This window comes from Vidua chalybeata, chromosome 16, assembly GCF_026979565.1.
Source record: "Vidua chalybeata isolate OUT-0048 chromosome 16, bVidCha1 merged haplotype, whole genome shotgun sequence".
NCBI lineage: Eukaryota > Metazoa > Chordata > Aves > Passeriformes > Viduidae > Vidua > Vidua chalybeata.
This window is the reverse complement of record NC_071545.1, coordinates 16018708-16040605: the sequence shown is the minus strand read 5'-3', so window position 1 is coordinate 16040605 and position 21898 is coordinate 16018708. Positions and strand designations below refer to the sequence as shown.

Below are 21898 nucleotides of genomic sequence, written 5' to 3'. Positions count from 1 at the left end.
ATTTGGAATCACTGTTTCTGGCTACTAAAAGACACAAAAGACAACCACAATCACCGTTGCTGCAACCATCACCTTGCTGCAGAGAAAAGCTGCTAAATTAGGGTAAAATCAAAACTGCTGCTTTGAAATCAGCGAAGTTACCACACTGATGAGACCTCAGCACTACTTTTATTAACATCTAGGATCCCCCTGGAGCATGTGAAGGGGAAGGAACCAGAACAATACAAGCAGACATCACCTGAAGTGCTTTGTGCTGTACTGCTGAGGGAAACATTGTAGTTGGAGGCACGAATGGATGACCAGGCACTAGTTGAAGGCAGCGTGGTGTTCAAAGATGAGGATGACCCTGCAACAAAGAGAAGAGTCAGACACAGCACAGCTTGTCACAAATGCAGTAGGATGAACAGGCTTGGCTCGTGCACAGCCAGGGGAGGGCCGTGCAGCCCTTGGTCCCCAGCCTCAGCCCAGGGGCACGTGGTGGCAGCAGGAGCACGCGGAGAGCGCAGCCCTGCATTCCTGCACGGCTGGGCTGCCGAGGCCCCGCTGCCCCCAAAGCCCTGGGCGTGCACAGCTGACATCAGGAGCACAGCCCACGCTCCTGGGACAGCTCCTGCACTGCATCAGCAGCAGGGCTGGGCCAAGGATCAGCTTCAGCCCCGACAGGCACAACCCGAGGGACAAACCAGGAGAGGAGCAAGCAGCAAACACATCCCAAACGGCACAAGGGACAGCCATGAGGGCAGCAAGGAGCAAACAGACACGGGGGATCAACCAGGAGAGGAGCAAGGAGGAAACACAAGGGGTACACCAGGAGAGGAGCAAGGAGGAAACACAAGGGGTACACCAGGAGGGGAGCAAGGAGGAAACACAAGGGGTACACCAGGAGGGGAGCAAGGAGGAAACACAAGGGGTACACCAGGAGGGGAGCAAGCAGCAAACACCACGAGAGCAGAGCGTGTGTGGCCGAGGGAAGGTGGCACACAGCTCCCCAGGCAGGCTGAGCATACCACTGTTCCTGTCCCTGAGGTGGTCAACTTCCCGCACAGTATTAATTGAGAGATTGTTTATGACACTGCCAGGAGTGACGTAAGGGTCAGTTTCGGGGTCGATGTTTGGATAACCTTTCCATGGCTCACCAGGGCGAAACTCTAGGAACACAGATGCAGGAAAGAAGCTTATTTTCACTATACTTTTAAAAAGGAAACAGCTGTCTAAACAATACATTTCCTAATGACTGAAAATCCAAAACCTTTTAAGCATTTAATTGACTTGATTTAGCCTTCACTTTGTTCATTTAATTTCTGGTTTCTCTGGCAGATACTCTTCTCTCTGTGCAATAAAACTGCCATTCTCCATTTCCATCAGCTAAGGACACCCTTGGTGCCCTTCTGCAGGCTGGCTGCTGCCCCTGCACAGGCAGCACTCCAGGAGCCCAGGACCAGCTGCCCAGTGTCCCTACTGGACAAGAAATGAGTTTACAGAAGCTTGGGAAGTTTGAAAGAGAAGAAGACCTGGCTTTATTCAAACATCTGGTGTTTATAGAATTCCAAAGGTGACCGTGGATTGGAGGATGGAGTTACCACCTCTCCAACCACACTGGTCCAAAGATCAATCCATCATTTCTCTCCACCCACAGAGAAATATGAAAACTATTCTATTTATACATGACATTGTGTGGGAACTCTGACTCTCAAGTACGTAAACATTATCAGAAGGCTAAAGAAGTTTCATGAGAACTTTTAAAACTTTCAGAAGAACTAGGAAAGAAAACGTAACACTTCTAGAAACCAGGGCAACAGCGCAGGGCAGGCAGGGAGGGCAGGGCTGTACCTGGGGGCCAGTTAACACTGCTAGAGCCATTAGGCGATTTGGCACGGGGCCAGCCGTCCCCAATGGAGCCGGGAGGACTGGCTGGGGAATTACTGCTGTTCAGAAAGTCGTACGGAACAAACGGAGAATCTTCCAGCCTGAAACCACTTGAAATAGCACCTGATTAAAGGGAAAAAGGAAAAAAAAAAAAAAAAAAAGCAGTCAAATATTTCTCACGGCTGGTTTTTATATCCCTATATAAACACACATAAAATCATGCCCTTGTAAATCAGTCATGAAATATATAGCAGCACACTGTCCTCTTGTGATGGCAAGTTATATTGGAGATCATACAGGAGTGTACAACTCAAAGTGAAATATGTCTCAGTAATTCAGGAGAAAACTGTAAGAATAATCTCCCTTGAAAGCCCTTCACTAAAACAATACATATATTCAAAGTAGCATGTGTTCAACTCAAGTAAAGTATCAATTCCAGGTGGTAAGGGCATTTTGTGGGACCCCACTTGACTAACAGGGTTCTGTAGTGGGAGAGCTTGTGAAAGAAACAGCTACAGCATGTGAAGGATCTTTAGCTACTGCAAAGCTCTGCAGATTCTATTCCTGTTCTTGGGAGGCAAAAAAAAAAAAAAAATTAAAAATCCCTGGAGATAGAGAAAGGAATGGTTTAAAAGTTATCAGACAGCAAAGCCAGTTCTGCTACAGTTCTGAGGAACCGGGGATTTCATGAGATACAGAAATCCCTGGTCAGAAAACATCACCCACAGGTAAAGCAGCACCACCACTGCCTGTGGCAACAGTGGGAAGGGCTCGGCAGGGCAGCTGCAGGGAATGGCCACTACAGGCTACCAGAGGCAGCTCAGAGCAGCAAAGCAGCTGAGGCACCTAAAAATACCCCGACAATCCGAGACTGAACAGTAACAGGAGACTGGGGACATTTGTAACTATCTTTAGACACAGATTCTTGGGCTATAGACTCGAATTTTAACTGGATGATTTCAAGCAACTGAAACAGCTGAAATGTCACATGAATCTTGATTACTGGAATGAAACACGAAGCAACCAAGTTCACCTCCTCTAAAACTAAGGACAGCAATGGTACCAAGTCTAGCCCTTCTAAGTTCTCCCCAATTTTAGAATGCAAACATAGACATTTATATCCAAAACCTGTCAGTAAAAATGTCAGCCATGCCCAGAATGTGGTAAATCCCCCAAAATCACTTTAGGACAGAAGGGTGGTGGGAGAGAAAACTTGAAAACCAAGCTTTTGGCTTAAAAATATATGAAGCATTCCACTGGGGATTAAGGTAAAGCTAGCAGCAACAGTCACACTTACAGAAAAGTCTGGTTTAAAAATGAATCCTGTAGAATGTTTCTACTAATCTCATCACAAGATCATTCTGTGAGCACAGTCAGCAGAGCTGTGGCTGCTGTGGTAGACAAGCAGCGAGTTGGCACAGACAACACAACAGAAACTGTGACACAGGAGTCACAACCACAGCCCAAACAAACTCTGCAAACCTGCACTGGCACCCAGAAGCCCAGAGGCTGATGTGCCACTCAGGGAATGCTGAACATACCATGTTTGCTGGAGTTCTGATCCAAGGATGAGTTCATAGAAATGCTGTCGACTGTAGTCCATTTCCTCAGCCGAGATTGTGGCTCTTTAATACTGCTCATATCCAGGTTTACATTCAAGTTTGAGTTCATTCCTGAAAGCACACACAGCTTATGAGATACAGACCAAACTTCTCCTTCTGCTCATCACCACTGCTGCCCCAGAAAGCACTCAAGAGCACGTTACCATGGTTATGTCATGCTTCCAAGTCTCTGCTTCTGAGGAACATTCTAGCACTTAAACCAGGGCACTTCTCTGCACACAGAAGCTAAGCTGAGCAATGCAAAGCACTCCCAAGTTCTCAGCTCATGTCCTCATGCAAAAATGTCAGAGGAAGAAGACATTAGGAAGTTAAGAGAAACTAAAATGTAAATACCTAAAATATGGGGCAAACAGAACTGGTCTTGACCTGCTGTAGCTGTGGTCTGTACTTCCAGATGTTTCTCTGCCAAAGAATCAAGACAATGCCAACCCAAATAAACTCAAACACCTGGAGGAACCAGGCCCTTCTGGGCTTGGACAATGTGCCCACATTTTTGACCTTGGCATGCCTGCTCCCTTTCCAAGTCTGTAAGAATCCTGAACTCACAGCTCTACCTGGTACCTTTCCAGCCCTTCAGATCTATTTACTTCTCTTCTGAAAACAAACCACTACAGCAGTTTAACTTGAGGCCAGAGACATACAGGGAACTTCTCAAAAGTCTCCTAGAAACACCTTCCTTCAGCACTGGAAACAAGGGCTTCCTCTGGCTCCTCAGTGCACATTCACAGCCATAAAGAAGCTGCTTTACTTTTTGAGGGGTTTTTGTTTGTTTTTCTTAAAGGCATGAGCAAGAGCTGGTGCCAGAAAAGCCTCCTCTTGAAATGCCTCACAAAAATGCTTGGGACAGGATGGAGTTTTAAGAAATGTAACAACTACCAAATAGCTCAAACAGAAAAAAAGGGGAAGCCCAGCTGATCCTGTTTCTGACACCTCCCTCTGGCATTTTGCTGCTGTCAGAGCAGTAACTCTGCACCACAGGAACCTTCCTTCTGCCTTTGCAGAAGCTGCAGAGACCAGACCTCCGAGAGAAGGGTGAGAAAGACCCCAGGCTGGAGAGGGGCACATCTGTGACCAGGCCAATGCCAGCCCCCAGCAGGCACAGCTCTGTCACAGCTCTGTATGGGCCATGCGTGGGCTGAGTGATGGACACCAGTCCCTGGCCATAATCCACAATTCAAACACTCTTCCCAGAAGTAATTTTTCATATCCTACTGTGGAAGACTTTATATTATATTAGTTATATAGTTATACTATTAGTTATAGTATACTCAATGCTAGTTATTAGTTATATCAGTTATACTCACTATAAAGGTTGTTTTTACTAATAGAAATACTTAATTCTATAAGGAATTGGGATGTGACTGCAGAACTGGTCAGGGAGAGAAAAGGATGCTCTGGCCCCAGTCTCTGCTTTGGGTGAGTATCTAGTGAATCCTGACAAATCCCTCCCCTGAAATGGAAACAGAACCTCCTTGCTCTCCTTGCTGGGTCTCCTGACACTGTTATGGGAACACGGAGAAAACAACAAACCTACAGGGTTTTCCAGGAGACAGCTGGGCAAAGTGAGCTCCCTCTCACACCACCACACTGCTCTGGGGGTGACACCAGCTTTCCTCTGCACTCAATTCTTCAGTACAGCAGGAAGAAATTCCAGCAACATGCTTTTCCTACCCTTAAGCCTTTACGTGAGGACTGAGGGTGGCTCTGTGTGCTGAGCAGAGGGATCCCAAAGAATTCCTGTGTATCCTATGGCAGACAACTGAGGGATCTCAAAGCAACCTCACACATCCTGCAGGCTCCTGAGACATGGCCATGATTCGTGTGAGAGAGCAGCTGTGGAGCAGCATACAACAATTCCAGCCCAAGGAATGAAACACAAAGGAGCCTGACCTGGGCAGGATGCAATCCCTCAGCAGAGTTTGGTGAGAAAGTGAAATATTTCCTTAGAACTAACACAGTGTCTCCAGTAGCTGAAGAACTTCCTTTGTCTGCCTTGCCCTTTGAATGAAAGCAGAACTGGACATTGATGCCAATCATCACCAGCAGCTCTGAAGCAGCAGCCTGGACTTGAGGCTGGCCACAAGCCACCCCCAGCGTGGCACTGTCCTGGCCAGTGCCACTCTGCCTGCAAGCACAGGGACCTCAGCTGCATGTCCAGGAAACAAACTTCTCTGCAGAGGCCAATGAGAATGCAATCAGCCCAACTGAAATGACCCAAATAGAATAAAAGAGAAGAAAAGCAAAAATGGGTGGGAGGAAAAAAATGGGGGTAAGGAACAGAGGTAAATGTAAACAGCTGTAGTAAGATAGCATTAAAAAGGGACCTAAAGTAAGAAGAAAATATACAAGCCTGGAATTTCTGAAGTAGAAATTGGACAGAAGCCTGAAAATGTAGGGAAAAAGAGACAGGAGATGTTTGTATTTATAAATGTTCAGACATTTTGCCTAATGAGACAACAATTCTTTAAAAATGCAAAGCCAAAAGCTTTCTTTCCTGGACAGAACCACTAACAGGCAAAGTGACTGTTCTACCTTTGCAATTCCAGAGCCATTGAAGGCATTTTTGAAATCCCAAGAAATGTGTCTACATCAATGGATACTTTGCATGGATTCTACTTCTTAAAGTCCCTTAGCTCTAGGAACCAGGACTTTGTACCACCCTGGGGATCCAGGGGACAAAAGGAGCACTAAAAGGAGCCTGTCATTCCTCAGGACTGTATTCTGCACTGACACAGGGACACTCACTGCAAATGAGTGTACCTGGGGAAAGTTATTTGGTGAACAAGGGTGCTCCCACACAGAACTCCTACTTCCACTAAAATGGGAAGTACTGACAGGGTTACAGTCATTTTCCAGGAGGAGGCAAGGGGAAAAGCAGGGCTGTGTGCCACACAAACACTGGCTGACTGCAGGGCACCCACCTATAGGGAAGCTGCTGAATGCATTGATTGGTGAGGGCCCTTTCTGCAGCTCAGGAGAAGTGTGGGGCATGACATTCTCAAGGAAGGATTTCATGGAGGGCTGATGGAGTGACTGCTGTTGAGAGGGTGGAGTTTGCTGCTTCATTAACAGGTTTGGATCAAGCTGACGGGACTGTTGCATCATCTGTTGCTGCATACTAAGAGATCGACCCTTAAAAAAACACACAGAGCAGTTACAACATCAATCAGCAAAAGCTTTTCCACGTTTTGAGAAAGAAGATGAAATGCACCTTTGTACCCTGTGCATCCTGCACAGCCAAACCCCAGCACCCAGTCCCTCCTCTAAAGCCTGTCAAACTGTCCCCCCCTGCACGCTTGAGTACGAGTCCCAGCAAGAAAGCAGCTCAGGAGGAACAGCAGCTGTCAGGAGAGTGTGAGAAGTGAGAAGGCAGAGGTTTCTTTACCTGCTGCTCCTGCTGCTGCCGACCCCCAGAAGGCACACTCCTCGGGGGCTGCGCCTTCTGCTGCTGAGCCAAGAGCCGCTGCGAGACAGGGAGAGGGTTAGAGCAGCACAGGGCCACCAGGCTCTGCGCACTGACACGCCACAGCCAGCAGCCAGCTCACCTGTAACTGGGAGATCTGAGAAAGCTGGTTTAACTGGGACAGTTGATTCAACATGGCTACCTGTTGTGGGCCAAAAAGTGGGCTCAGGCCACCGCTGTTTGGTGCATACTTCAGTAATGATACTGGAACCTGCAACACACACCAGGGCCAAAGGCGACTGTAACTGCTTTACTTAGTCCAGAATATGCAGAATACTGTAGCCTCTGGTCAACAGATGCCTGGGTTCATCAAGCCAAATATGCTCCCAAATATTTACAGAATAAATATCAGCAACACCAATAAACGAGGAACAATTTTCTGAAGCAGCATTTAGATAGTTTATACCCAGAGTGTTTTCTGTATCACTTACCTGAGGGGATAGTAATGGAGGAGGCACTTGAGCACGTGGATTAGGCTGAGATGAATTAAGAGGTTGTGCTGGAGGCTGCTGCATGCTCCTGGGCTGTGCTGCTATATTCCCAACACCAAACACACTGGGATTGCCATTCTGGGGAAAGGATGGGCAGTCAGTGACAGAAAACCTCTTCTGCTGCTTCTCCCACCCCACACATTTCCACCACAAGTTAAACACGTATCAATTACACAAGCAGCTACAACGTTATGTCAAAAGGCATTAAATACTGTAAGTAACACACCAAGGATATGCACACAGCCTTACCTGTCTAACAGAATTCAAGCTTTGCATACCCAGCCCTGCTAGGGAGCCCAGGGCTTGGTTAGGTAGTGCATTATTTGAAGGGGGAAGCTTCATGTTTTGATTGGACATAAACTGCATGTTTTGGGACTCGTCTGCTACAATGCCATCCTGATGGGACAGACAAACCGAGGCGCAACACCCAGCCAGCAAGCAAGCAGAAGGGAGAAACCATGGCAGGAGCAGAAGGGAAGAGTCACAGGACAGTCCAGCACCAGCAGGAAATAGGCAGAAAACAAAAGAGATCAGGTTAGTCATCGGCACCGAAGGGCTACAGAAGGTGCTCAGTGCTAAGTATCAGTGAGTTACCAAGAACAGATCCAACTCCTGGGTAACCAGCCAGCCCTCTGCCCCCTGCACCACCTGCACAAGGCTCAGGAGCACACAGCTCCCTGCTCAGGCTGCAGATGGGGGGAGCTCAGCTCAGGGAAGCACTGACTGACCTTATCGAAGTAAGGACCGCGATCCATGGAAGACTCTTTGGGAATTTGGGGACGAGAACCGGGGCCTTTTCCAACCACACGATTGTAATCTCCCACGCCCAGGCCGTGCTTGTCCATCTCCATCCGCTTGTCCTGCAGTAAGCCTGGGGACACAGAGGGGGCTGCACACCCTGGGCTCTCCAGCCCCAGCCACACCAACCCAGCGTGCCTGCGGGAGCTGAGCTGGGCAGGACAGCCCTGGAGCAAACACACCCCAGCTTGGGACTCGCTGGGCTTTACTGAGAAGGGAAAGGAGCCCGAGAAGCAATGCCTGCAGACCTTGGGAAAGGGAAAGGGAAGGTAAAGGGAAAGGAACCCTGAGTACCAAAGCCTGCAGACAGCCGAGGTGTGGAATCACCACCACCAGACTTTGCAAGAATGTGTAATTGTTTAAACTTGCAATAATTTAAATGTCAGGCTTGCCGTTAATACTGAAATCTAAAAGTCAAAGAACAATTCCTTTACCCAAAAGACTATGAGCCCCAAAGTGAAAATACTCAATTTTGAAGTGGAATAAGGAGAGAGTAACTACACTAAAAACTACAATGCTGCAATTAGTTTTAGTTAAACATTCTATCATCATACTATACTGTTATTAATATACTAAGAATTATCTTTCATGTGCTAAAGAAATCCTAACAGTGAATGGAATCAAATAAACTGTAACTGCTCCCAAGTATTTTACACTCAGGTTTAAACCTGATTATTTCTAAAATAATCGTTCAGTATTAATTAAGTTCTTAGAACTGAACATGTGTTTCCAAGAATGAACCCAATGAGCCAGTGTGGGAGTTGGTATGTTTCTGTTTATACTCAGTGCAGGTGCCCAGAGGGCAATCAAGATATTTATATTACAAGAAACAAACCCACCACGCCCTGAGAACATTCTCTCCTGTCAGTTTAACATATATAAATATGAATGAGCTTAGTTTGATACGTGGCCAATATTCCTATAGCAACCAGGTGATTCTGTGTGCAGCATTACTCACACACACAAATACTTTTCTCTACAAGGACATTCCTTTTCTTTAGGGAAACATACACTTAACTATATGTAGCTATATATACACTACATATAATTTCAAAAATGTAATTTACAGAAGGATATAAGGTAAAAGAGAGTATGGAAGAAAATGCAATAAAGCCCAGCTCGGTTCTACTGTTCTTACCTCCAGACATGTCCATCTTATTGCTCTGTATGGTTTCTTCTGGTGATTCTCTCTGAAGTAATAAAATAAATCACAGTTATTTAATAATAATATTTTAAAGATGAAACAAAGAGGTTCCTGCACACTATTACAATTCAAAACTGCAAGAAAGAAATATCAAGACAATCAGATGCTATTTTAAAGCATTTCCTCCCTTCAGTTGCTATCCAGTCAAGAATAGGTTCCCTCACCAGAACTCCTAGTAAATGCAGTAAAGCATCAGGCTATGGGATGAATACCTGGGTAGTGGTTACAAAACCACTTTTCATAAATAAAGAGGTATTTTTGTAATGAGAATGTACAGAAAAGGGATGAGTGACAGGGGAGACAAACACAAGTAAAAAGAAAACCACGATGAAAATGAACACTTGGCAATTGAGCATTGCAATGTCTGCACATTGTAACAAGCCCTGTGGAAAGGCAGCAAAGCCACACAGAGACAAATACTTACTGAAAAACTGAGATTTGTGAATTGCTTAATGAATGGATTGATCCATGTTTCATCTTGCTTATTTCCACCTTTCATTATTCCCTTAAAAACAGAAAGGAATTCCTGTGATACTCAGATCCGACTTTAATTACATCACCAAGCGTTAAGAATGAAAATTCAAGTGTAATGTGTAAGTGCAGCAATCCCTTCTGACTTAGCTTTCAGAAATGACAGCAAGCCTTGCCCTGAGCTGCTCCTCACCTTTGTGGGCATTTTCTTCATGTAGGGTGGCCAGTTTAACGATGGGTTAGCTTCTTGTGAGGAACTGCTGTTCCACATTCCAATCTCGACATCCTCCTCTTCCTCCCAGCTGGTCTGACGACTGCCAGTCAATGGCATATCATCTCCACACCAACTATCTTGCATAGATTTAGGCCCTGGTGGTGAAAAAACCCGGCAGTGAACATTCTCAGCAGCAGCTCCACCAAACAGCTCGACGCCGACGGCGAGGTAAAAACCCCTGAGAAACACGAGGCTTCCGGGGAGCAATCCCACCCTTCTCAGGCAGGCTGAGAGCACTCACCAGGCTTGTTTGGAGGCTGCTGCCCAAGAGAAGCGTTTCCCCAGCCAGAGGTGCCTCCTGCATCGCTGACAGGCTCTCCCCAGCTCGCACCAGTGTCCATGGGCTTGCCCCACGCCGCAGTCCCGTTATCTACAGTAGTGGCTGGAGCAGGAGGCTCTCCCCAACCTTTGCAAAGCAGGGGGAGTTATTGGCATCGTTCCGAACAGGATTTTAAAGCTACCTAAAGAGACTCAGGTGTTTTGCCTTTTCTGTATGCTTAACATACAGTAAAAAGCTCGTGAGCACGTATCTTCATTTTGTGTGAGGGTCATTGTTACAACTGCAAGATGTTCCAGTAATAAAAGTAATCGCAAAAATACAAATTTTGTATTTACAGAATTACATTCTGATAATACAAATTTCTAAGATATTAAGCTAAGAGCTGCTTGTTACATGTAACTGACCCCATCTGGCACTTCAAAAAGAGACACAGCACAAAATACTTCCTACATCTCACTTAGTTCTCTCCAAAATCATTATTCACTGCTCATGAAGCTACAAGACCACAAAGTCTGATACCAAATCCTTATAAACCCATCACCCTTCATTCTGTCCTGCAGAAGCTCAACATGCTTTTTTTTTTTTGAAGGCTCATTGACAAAATTAAATTTTATCTGGTTTAGAATAATTTAGGAAAATATTTCCATCCTCAGACACTATTTTAAGTATCTTCTCCGTGTTCCCACTCCCCAGAACTCAAGCAGAGCTGTTTAGTCCTTATTGCTGCAGTTATTTAAAACTAGAGCAGATCTCCCAATCTGTACAAACACATCAATGCTCCGGGACAATGCTGTTCATTTCTTTAATACACAGAAACTGTACTTCACTGCCACTTTGCCCTTTCCACTTTGAAACTGAAATATTGTTCTAAGAAGCAAGACTAAAAAAGTGCTTTATAGTCAAGAGAAAACACAGATTTGGGTAAAAGCCAGGCTTACCAGAACCCGAACTGCTCTCCTTGCTAGACATGGCACTTGAAGACAGTAGCTGCGGATGTACCTGTGCTTGCTGGTCTGAACTGCTGCTACTGTTAGGGACGTTTTTATTCCACATATTCACATTTTTGTAGTTGTATTTGCTCGGATCACCCCAAGCAGAAGTTCCATCATCAATCTCCATCTTCCGGCGTATGGATTCGGGGGATGGCTCCTCCCAGCCCGTGGGCTCTTCCTCCTTTGCCGGGGCTGGCATTGGCCCCCCCAGCCAGCCGGACCCCGGGGGTTTGTTCGTGGCAGAAGGGGCTCCCCAAGAGCCAACATCTTGCTTGTTCCACTCAGGAGAGTTGACTGGCTTTGATGAGTCCCCCCAGACTTGAGGCTGATTGGATTTCGGAGGCTCTCCCCAGCCCTGGCTCTGATTAGACTTCGCAGGCTCATCCCATCCTGAAGAGTTGTTTGGGGTTGCATTGTTGCCTCCCCAGGTAACAGAATTTGTTTTACCTGGCTCATTCCAACCAGACACCGACCTGTCGCTGTTGCTGCCTCCAGAACTGGATTTCTTTGCCTCGCCCCAGTGGTTACTTCTAGAGTTTTCACCCCAGCTATCACCAGCAGACACTGCCCAACCCTGGCTGGCCTTCTGTCCATCTCCCCATCCCTGCTTCATCTTCGGTGTGTCATTCCAGGATGACTTTTCTTCTTTGCCACTTCCCCATGATTGATTGCTCTTGACCATTACTGTAGCAGCAGAATCTTCTTCCCACCCCCCTTGGCTGTTTGACCCTTTGGAGTCTCCCCACCTTGTAGCAGACTTTGGATCTCCCCACCCCGATACAGATGAGGTATCGTTATTATTAGGGCTAGGTCTATCCACACACCCCCCTGAGCTGGAAGTCTGTGTCACAGAGCCCCCCCAGGCCTCTGTCCCATTGTCAGTTTTTCTTTCACCCCTCGGTGATGCTTCGGTATCCCAGGCAGTGTTCTGTTTGATTGGAGTCTGTCCCCAACCAGAGTTGGAAAGGACACGCGGATCTAAGTCAGTTCTGTTCACTATGCTTTGGAGTAACGTGTGCTGGTCAACTTTCCTCCTCTCTCGGCCCTGGCCTTCCGCAGCTGCTCTGTCCTCGTGGCACCCGGCGCTCTCCGAGCTCCCCTCGCTGTCCCCCGTACCTGTTTTGGCCCACGTGCTGCTCTGCTCAGCCGCCTGGGAGGCAGCAGAACTCTGGCTGTTGAGATCGTCCTCCTCAGTAGACTTCCATCCGTTTGTAAACTTCCTGCTGTTTCCGTTCATGCCTTCATTGGAATGCTGATTGCTGGGCAGTTTGCTCCACTCCCCGTTGGAAATGTTGGTGCCAGTGTTTTGTGCGGGGTTGCCCCATCCTCTTCTGCTCCCGCCAGCACTCGCACCGTTCCCGTTTCCCCAGGGCACGTTCTGGGAGCTCAGCGTCCCTGCCTCCCACACCCCTCCGCCTTTATTCCCGTTGATTTGAAAGTTAGTGCTGCCAGGCCCGCTCCCGCCCGGCTGCATTAGAGTTGCATTCACAGTGTCACCATTAGCTTGGCTGTTTGGGCCTGGACATTTGTCTCCAGAGTAACTAGAACCATAGGCACCCCAGGTAGTACCATAAGAGCCGCCAGTTTTGGCCTCACCGTTGCTCAGGTGAGAGATGGAAGTGCCGTTTGCCACTGGAGAGGCCTGAATCTGAGAATGATTCATTGTGCTCACGCGCCAGGACCCGGGCCCTGCAGTGTTGGGCAGCTCGTTCATCTGCACCGAACCAGCAGAGTTTGGTAAACTAGAGGTCATAAAGTTAGTAGTGTTATTTGGTCCATTCATTTCAGTGTTAAGGTTTTGAGGTTGCCCACTGAATGAAACATTCCTTGTACCATTTACTTCAGAATCACAACTTTCCTGAAGGCTTCCCCAGGAACCGTGGGCCGAGCCACCCACTTTCGAGTTAATACTCTGGCTGTTGGCCATCTGACCTATGGTACTGCACTGAATGCTTGTGCCAGGACTCCCACTCCCCACGGACCCTTTCAGGGCATGTCCACTGTTCTCCAACACGGACCAGGCACCATGGTTGCCATTTGAATTCAAAGTGCTCGGATTTAACCCTCCATTTGATGAAGAGCTTATGGTGCCCCAAGCATTCATTCTATTGTTGCTACTTTCAGATTTGCTGTCAGGAGCATCCACAGAAACTTGACATGTGCTTATTAGGGACCCGTGGGATAACCCCCAGGGCCCATTAATACTTCCATTGCCCACATTATTGCTGTTGCTACCAACCACAAACTTATTCTGAGACCCATGTCCGATGCCATTGCGAATGCCATCGCCTTCTCCTCCTGTGCTCCCTGAAGCCATGATAACGAGGTTCCGCTCCGACCCAGAGCTGGAGGCAGAGTCAGTGTCCATACATTCTGAAGTCAGCTCTGGGTCACTGCCAGTGATTGATGGCCATGCTTCTTTGTCAGAGCCGTCTACGATAACTTTATCCCAGTTTGTGCTGGAGTCACTATTTGAAGAGACTGGTCCCCAGTGAGAATTTTCATAATGGGATCCTAGACCACTGTGGTTCAGATCTAAAATGAAGAAGGAAAGCCCAAGAGCATTATTATGAGTTTAGTATTATTACTTCATTAAGCAGAAGAGGAAAAAAAAAAAAAGTATGAAGATATTAAGCCAGGAATTATTTTGCTTATTATTTTGCTTCTGTTAAAACTACAGTCATGGAAAGTGACAGAGAAAGCTCTAAGTACAGCTGCCCAAAGCTGCCACGCACAACCCAGAACACCTCCCAGCATGCAGAGCTGCTCTCACAAAAACCTCAGAAAACTTCAGACTCCTAAAGGTCTTTATTCCAGAGAAACATTTTTTTAAAGGATACTCTGTATCACCACATACAAAGTATTTTCTAAAACACATGTAGGTATTAAAAACCACAATACTAAATAAAACCTGAAAACACACCGAAAATTAGGCAGCAATTCCAAGAGGACATGGCCCTGGCTCAGCATTACCAAGTGCTGTGTGACAGCAGCCAGAGAACACACACCTTCCCACCCCTGATACAGACGTTGTGTCAGAGTCTTCAGTACAAGTTATTCAAGGTATTTTCTTTTATACAACAGCTTGGCACAAAAAGCACGAGACCCATCTGAAGTTCTGACTTCAGAATGCTCAAGTCTATTTTTAATTAATTTCTAATCAATATCAGTATTACTCATCCTACAGTGAAACAGAACTGAGTGCAAGGCGCTGTCTCCCAGAGCTGGAGCAGCAGAGAGCAGGGATCACCCACTGCTCCTCGGCCCCTGGCACTCAGCTGAGCCTCACCTGCTGCACCAAGGAGAGAACAGGGATGGTTCCAGCGGTTTGGAACGGGAGGAGTGGCGCCCTGGCAGGCAGACAGAGTGCTGTGATGGTGTGTGGCAGCTGCACAGTCCTGGAGAGCCAGCAGCAGCCTTGGCAGGGCCGGGGCTCGGCCGAGCGTAACCCAGAGCTGCCGACTCGGGCGGCACCACAAGAGCGCCGCCGTGCCTCAACAACAAACTTCAAGGTTTCAACTCTCACCCCGGTGTTTTAAAAAGGGACATTCAACCTGTACTGAGGGACTGATCAAAGAGCTGTGTGCACTCCTGGGAGCGAGAGAACCAACGGCAGAGAACAAGATCCTGATCACACAAACACCATCCCAGTACCAGCGTCCCTTGTAAAAGCAACACAAAGGCACACAGATGGCAAACAGCCTGAATTCAGCTCTGAGAGACACAGGTTAGCACTACAAGTCAGAGGGAAATGGTAAAACAAACTCTAATTTGCACAGCAGCAGAGTACATAAGGAAAGCTTGTATTTGTTAAAATTCTGTTACCCTAATTTAGCTGCGGCGCAGTTTGTGCAGAGCCAATCCACCAACAGCACGCAGTGATTAACTTCCACTCAGCTGATTTTCTCCCATTACACACAAAACTACTCAGACCAACAGTCTTTCTCCTGGACATAAACGTGTTAGTGATGTCTAGTATGAGCCACTGCTCTGGAACATTCCTACCTGAACCTCCCCAGCCCATGCACTCCAGCGACTAAGGACACAAACACTGAACAAGCAGATACCAGCTCTGACTTATTGTATCTGGCAGAGACCACAGAACACCCTCAAAACTGAAAAATGACATGTGACAACACCCTGCATTTGGTGCACAGCACAAGGAGCCAGAACAGCCTACTCTTGCTTTTCTTCCCAAAACTATTTAAAGTTGCAACTGAACTTTTGCTGCTTAAATCCTTGACAAAAAAACATTTACACAAACCTGAGTTTCTTAACATTCTGTAATCTGCTAAGATTGCTTTCAGTAATTTTTAATGCAATGCTTTCTAGCTATGAGTTATCCTGCAGGAAACATTTGCAAAAAAAATGTATGTATTTTAAAAAGCAGTTTGTCATCACATGGGCTAAAATAAACAGGATTGAGAAGTGTAAATTAAGAAATACCTGGATCTTGCACCCTCTGCCTCCTTTTCCTGCTCCAGCACACCTGGCACCCCAGAGTGTCAATACCATACCTTGCCAATCACTGCACCTTTGGGCCTTATGAACAAATGCATTTTAGTAAATACAGTCCTGAGCTTTTAGCAAACAATCAAGACATGATTTCCTCCACAGAGTGACACATCTCTGATAGGAAGCACAAGCTTGCACAGATTATTCAAAACCATAAAGAGGCAAGTCAGCATGGAAGCATAAACGTAAAAAAAAAACCCAATATTTTAATGCTAAGGTGACAAAAACTCTTAGTATGAATTCTGACTTAATTAGAAAATTAAAAATGTTAAACCAAATTAGTATGCAGTGGCACAGAGAAAGTATACTGCAATCATTCACACACCCATGCCAATGAAAAGCATAAGCCAAAGAATAAAAATAAAAATAATAATTAAAAAATCAGACAAAATTGTGTGAAACATGTAACTACCACAAACACGTAGTGCAAAAGCAGGTGAGATGGAAGTAGCTAACCTGACTGGTTAGGGGAGTGGCTCACCAAGTCCCGAATGGGAGGCATGCCTACAAAAAAAAAAGCAAGAAAATCACAGAAGTGTTACTTCAGCAAATGAGAGAACAGTCCTCAAAGCACTCACTGCTGCAAACCCAGTCCTCAGACCCCTTTTTCAGGACAGGTTTCTCTCAGAGCCAGCTCAGTCTCACTGTCTGCTCTGAACCACGTTCCCCACACAGGGAGCAGGGACATGGCAACAAACTCAGCCTGGGGATGTGAGAATCAGCAATTCTGCTGCTTCTATGACACATTTCAATTACAACCTACTTGTTACACATTTGGCATTTAATGAACCAATTTAACGTGTCCTTAAAAGCTTGATTTATACAAAAAAGAGGAAGAATTTACAGTCAGTGAAACCAAAACCAGATCATTTTGGACTGTACTGACTAAGAAGTTGAGCAGTCAGCCCTGAAACTTCAGCAAGTTCCTCTCCCCTCTCTGAACAGCACATTTGCTCCAAGTCAGGACTCTGCTGCCTGACTGAGCAAACAGCAACATCTGAGTACAGCCCAATGCTGCTTGAACCTAAGCACGTGCATAACAATCCATCACCTGCCCCCTTTCACATCCTGCTCCTGCCCTGTGCCACACAGGCACTGGACAGAATCAAACTTCACCTTTCACACCCACAGATTTCACAGCTGGACACCATAACTGCTCCACCAAAGGCAACGTTCCCCAAACGAATCCAGCCTTCATCACGTCTAACTGCAGATCCCAGCTGCTCCCTTCCTCCCTGACCCCTCCAAGAGCTGAGAACCACCCCCAGGTTACAGGAGGCACCTTTTGCTCCCAAGGGCTCTGGCTGGGACACGACTGTGTGGCTGTGCTGTGAGATGCACCAGGACAAAGGCAGATGGGAGGAATCCAAACTGGAGCCCTGCCAGGAGCCCGCTCCTGCTCTCCTGTTCTGCTCTGGCCAAAGCAGTTACTGCTGGAAACACTTCAGCTCACGGTGGTAAATCATTCCCTCGTGGAACAACCACCTGCTTACTCCAAGGTGTTCCAGAGCAGAGGTGAGCAAACACCAGGGCAGCAATCAACCCTGCCTTTCATGTCAAGTTTGCACATGGGGTGTGTCAGTGAAGACAACTAAACTGGGTATGAAAGTGTCCTGATAAAGAGCTACTTAGGGAAACTTCTTAAAATAACCATCTTGGCACTGGCCTGGATCTGTTTCAGAAGCACTACATGAGCTTCATTTATGTGTCTCTACTAAAACAATATGCCAAATGTCCTAAAAACAGCAGGAAAAAACCCAGCCCAAGGGCCTATCCCTTCCTCAGCTTTACATCTAGACAAAGCATGTTGATTTTCCAAACAGGAGACAACTGTTCACACAAAACACAAGTAAAGAGATGGGGTTTAAACCACTGATCCAATTAAAAAATTCTCCAATACCAACAACTTAAAATCTTAGTGTGCTCAGGGCAATTAAAGACTTTAAATTCAGCAGTATCTGCCTGCATTACCTGGCTTTTACAAAGCACCTACCAAACCATGCCAACCACAGCTGGAACTGGGGAGAGAACCTTCCAGGAATTACACACAAACCCACAGCCACTCCCAATTCCAGCAATTCTGACTTCAACACTTGAAGCCACAGTTTTTATTTTAGCCCTAAAATACAGACCCATCCCAGCAGCCACTGGTGTAAGCCCAGTGTCCATGGATATCCTGTCAATGCAAGTGACCTACAGATCTGTCAAATTCCATGAGATTTTGGATTCCAGAGGTAACACGGACAGTACCCGGGGCTGCTGGTGGAGGCTGAAAGAGGAAGTAGGGAGAGTGAGTGAAACTGAGACAGGCAAATGACAGCAGCATTTCCTTTCAGATGCAAAGGTGACAGAAGACATCAGGCCCTGCTGGATGGGGCCTCCCCCACCTCAGCAGCACCGTGTCAGACCAGAGCTCGAAACCAGCACAGAAATCCAGCGCAGAAACATCACCTGCCTTTGCATTATCATCTCGTCTGTTTGGGAAAGAACACGACCACATCCAAACCAGCTGCTGATCCTGGTTATCCCAGGGAAGGAGGGAGACCTCCCAGGCACACACACAGCACCAGAGAGCAGAGCTGAGTGCCCAGCCTCAGCTGGCAGCTCCGAGCTCTGCCGGGAGCCACGGAACGGCAGGAACAGAGCTCTGGCAGGGGCTACAGCCAACACAGACACCTTCCTCAGGTGACAAAGTGATCTGGCCAAGCCTCCTCTCCCTGCAGGATCCTGAAGCTCGCTGCTGTGCAGACACACCACCCATCAGGCAGGGTATTGCTCAGAGCACAGCCAGGGAGGCAGCCCCAGCCCCAGCACAGCACTGGGACACGCTGCCACTGCCCCAGCCACAGAAAACTGAGCAACCCTGGGACAAATGCAGCACACAAATGGGAATCCAGCTAGTTAAATACTGGGCTGCTGTTCACAGAAAAGTACAAGGGAGAACAGCACACAAATCCTCTGGATACAGCTGGGAGCCTCATTAGGCTGTATAAGCAGTAATACTTCTTAAATCAGTTTACGTGTGAATTTTTATCTAAATCACCACTCTTATGTAAATCACCTTGCTACACACCTTGACCAGCAGAGTATTCATGCTGCAGGAAAAGCTTCACCTTAATGAAAGGTAACTTTAAACATCACTATGGACAGGAACAACATCATACAGGTGAAGCAAAGAAAATAAGCTACTTAAAAATTACCTGCTGCAATGGTAAAGAGTTCTATCAGTATGTTACAGAAACAATACTGGAAAGTATAAAAAATAATATGGGGAACATTCCTCAAGGACTCATGGATAAACTGCTTCCAGTGCTTTGTTTACTTTCATTTTAAATTCTGCTTCTTCAAGATGCAGTAATCAGAACAGCTCGAAATTTAACTCAAACTTGAAATATCAAGGTTATTTTCAGGGTTTTATTCTTTTTTCCTTTTTTTTTTTTTTTTTTTTTTGCTAGAGGGGCTGGGAGTCACATCCTTTGTAGTCTATAAAACACTAATTTTGAGAAACACTGAGAATTCAGTAAAGTCACAGAAGAAACTATTTGTGGGGAAAAGTGACATCATCACTGCCACGTGCACATCAAAATGTAAATACAAGTATAAAAATAAGGAAGTATTAAGCATTGGCATGCATTAATACCAAATCCCTTTGAAAAGCTAGATCCCTCACAGAAAGTTATTTTTTTCCAGACAAAAATAAATTACATTAATGTCCTGTAAAATTAACTGAACTGCATATGAGTGCAGTCACTGAACAGCACATCCTACACACGAAACAGGCAGGTTCACCTGAATTAAAAGGCTATTTGAAGAAATGCATATCAAACCAAAATAACAAAAGATAATTGAACTTAAATAGCAGAAAAGTGGATTCATTCTGTAACACAACCAAACTTCAGGTGAAAAAAACTGAGAAAAACTCTGACCTGACAATAAAAGACAATTCTGATATCCTGAACAAGCTGTACCCTGGCTAGATCTGCAGGTATGAAGTTAAAAATGAAAGCCAAGTCTCAAGGTGCTGTTCAATCACATAAAGAAATGGGCTGGAAGGAGCTCTGAAGACCACTCAGCTCCACTGCCATGGCAGGGACACCTCCCACTGTCCCAGGCTGCTCCAAGCCCTGTCCAACCTGGCCTTGGGCACTGCCAGGGATCCAGGGGCAGCCACAGCTGCTCTGGGCACCCTGTGCCAGGGCCTCACCCTCCCAGGGAAGGATTCCTTCCCAATATCCCATCCATCCCTGCCCTCTGGCAGTAGGAAGGGATTCCCTGTGTCCTGTCACTCCATTCCTTGTAGTCTCTCTCCATCCCTCCTGTAGGCTCCCTTCAGGTACTGGAAGGCCAAAATTAGGTCACCCCTGGTCTCTTCAGGCTGTACAATCCCAGCTCTCCCAGCTTTCCTCCCAGCAGAGCTGCTCCATCCCTCTGCTCACCCTGGTATCTCCTCTGGACTGGCTCCAGCAGCTCCACGTCCTCCCTGTGCTGGCCCCAGGGCTGGGGCAGCTCTGCAGGTGGGGTCTCACCTGAGTGGGGCAGAATTCCCCCTCCCCTGCTGCCCAGGCTGTGGGATGGGATCAGCCCATCTCTGTGGGTCCTAAAGACCCTTCTTTCTGGGATGTGTCTACCAAAACTGGACGCAACAAAGGTGCTTTGTACCATGCTGGGATCAATGCTGAGGACAAAGACTGGGAATGTGAGCACAGCAGAGGTCACACTGGAATCACCACCTGCTCCAACCCTGCCAACAGCCACCCCTGAGACCAGGGCTGCAGCTTCAGTGTGCAACCTGCCAGAGAGGCAAAACCACCCTGCAGCATTCACCAGCGAGCTCTGACACAGGAAAGGACCTCCTCGTGCTACAGCTTACAGTGCAAGCTCAAGTCATGCTGCCTGAAGTATTCCCCTGGTAACTGAATTTAAGCGACTCGACTTTAGCTGAAGGAAAACAAGGTACCTGCCCTCACCTGGCTGTTTTTTGCTGCTGTTGGGCACTTCTCCGTTGGTCACGGGCTGGTTATTGGTGCCAGTGCTGCCTCCTGACTGGCCGTTTGCCACTTTGGGAGTGGATCCCAGGTTTGCAGCTATCCCTGGTAACTGCTGCCCCCGTTTCAGAAGCTGTTTCTGTTCCTGGTGTCGGAATCGTGGTGGTACTTCCCGAGGAGGGTATCGAGGCAAGGGCTGCTGCTGGCTGCTGGCTGGGGCCCGCTTGGCATTATTAGGAGTGCTGGTTCCTGTGGAAGTGCCGTTGGAGGTGACAGGCTGGGGCTGGCTTACACTGGTCTTGGTTTGTTCTGGCACTACCCCCACCCCCAGGAAAAAGAAAGTGGGACAAAGTTATTCATGTGAGCAGCAACTTTAAAAATGGAAGACTAAGTCAATATTATCAGAGGTGTTTATCTATGAGGTAATGGCAGCATTTCTTCTGATTCAAGCTGTAAGTCATCCCTGAGGAAAAGCTCTGTTACCCCTCAATGGCACACTTTCATGGCACACACCTGGAAGCAGGAATACGCCTTGCTATCACTCCTAACCAAGTTATCTCACTTACAGGATGCTACTAACCAGCTTTCTACAGCCTTCTGCCAACAAATCAGTGGCAAGCACATTAACATCTACAACACAAACCAGCACTACGCAGTTTACTCCAGCACTGAACCTTTTTTTAGAAAATGTTTAAGTATTAAAAAATTAAGTTTCCCATTTGAGTATTACCTACAGAAAACTGCTCTGGCCTGGCCCAAAAACAACCAGGGGCAAAGAGGACATGCTGCTAAGGCTTCCCTGCTTTAAGGAGCCCAGCGTGCAAAGGGACAGTTATTCATGCCCTCAAGTGAGTGCTGCCAGCACAGGGCACGCTGCACGCAGCCCGGCAGGACAGTGCTGGCACTGGGAAATGCCAAATGTGCAGCTGCAGCTCCA

At 47.0% G+C, this 21898-nt stretch overlaps 1 protein-coding gene across 4 annotated transcripts in view; it reads right to left on the bottom strand.

The window, feature by feature from the left end:
* Positions 1 to 21898, bottom strand: part of TNRC6A (trinucleotide repeat containing adaptor 6A) — a 43069-nt gene that overhangs the window by 4216 nt on the left and 16955 nt on the right. For 3 of the 4 annotated variants that reach the window (XM_053957790.1, XM_053957791.1, XM_053957789.1), the window contains 18 exons: positions 20944 to 21276; positions 16433 to 16480; positions 11408 to 13996; positions 10431 to 10595; positions 10109 to 10284; positions 9869 to 9949; positions 9379 to 9430; positions 8171 to 8313; positions 7692 to 7838; positions 7383 to 7520; positions 7034 to 7162; positions 6874 to 6951; positions 6410 to 6620; positions 3408 to 3539; positions 1831 to 1989; positions 1008 to 1148; positions 239 to 346; positions 1 to 24 (listed from right to left, as the gene is read on the bottom strand). The exon at positions 1 to 24 is cut by the window's left edge and continues 198 nt beyond it. In XM_053957790.1, coding sequence (XP_053813765.1) covers positions 1 to 24; positions 239 to 346; positions 1008 to 1148; positions 1831 to 1989; positions 3408 to 3539; positions 6410 to 6620; positions 6874 to 6951; positions 7034 to 7162; positions 7383 to 7520; positions 7692 to 7838; positions 8171 to 8313; positions 9379 to 9430; positions 9869 to 9949; positions 10109 to 10284; positions 10431 to 10595; positions 11408 to 13996; positions 16433 to 16480; positions 20944 to 21276 — 4854 coding nt within the window. The remainder of the gene's footprint in view (positions 25 to 238; positions 347 to 1007; positions 1149 to 1830; positions 1990 to 3407; positions 3540 to 6409; positions 6621 to 6873; positions 6952 to 7033; positions 7163 to 7382; positions 7521 to 7691; positions 7839 to 8170; positions 8314 to 9378; positions 9431 to 9868; positions 9950 to 10108; positions 10285 to 10430; positions 10596 to 11407; positions 13997 to 16432; positions 16481 to 20943; positions 21277 to 21898) is intronic. The other variant, XM_053957792.1, reaches the window with a different exon arrangement.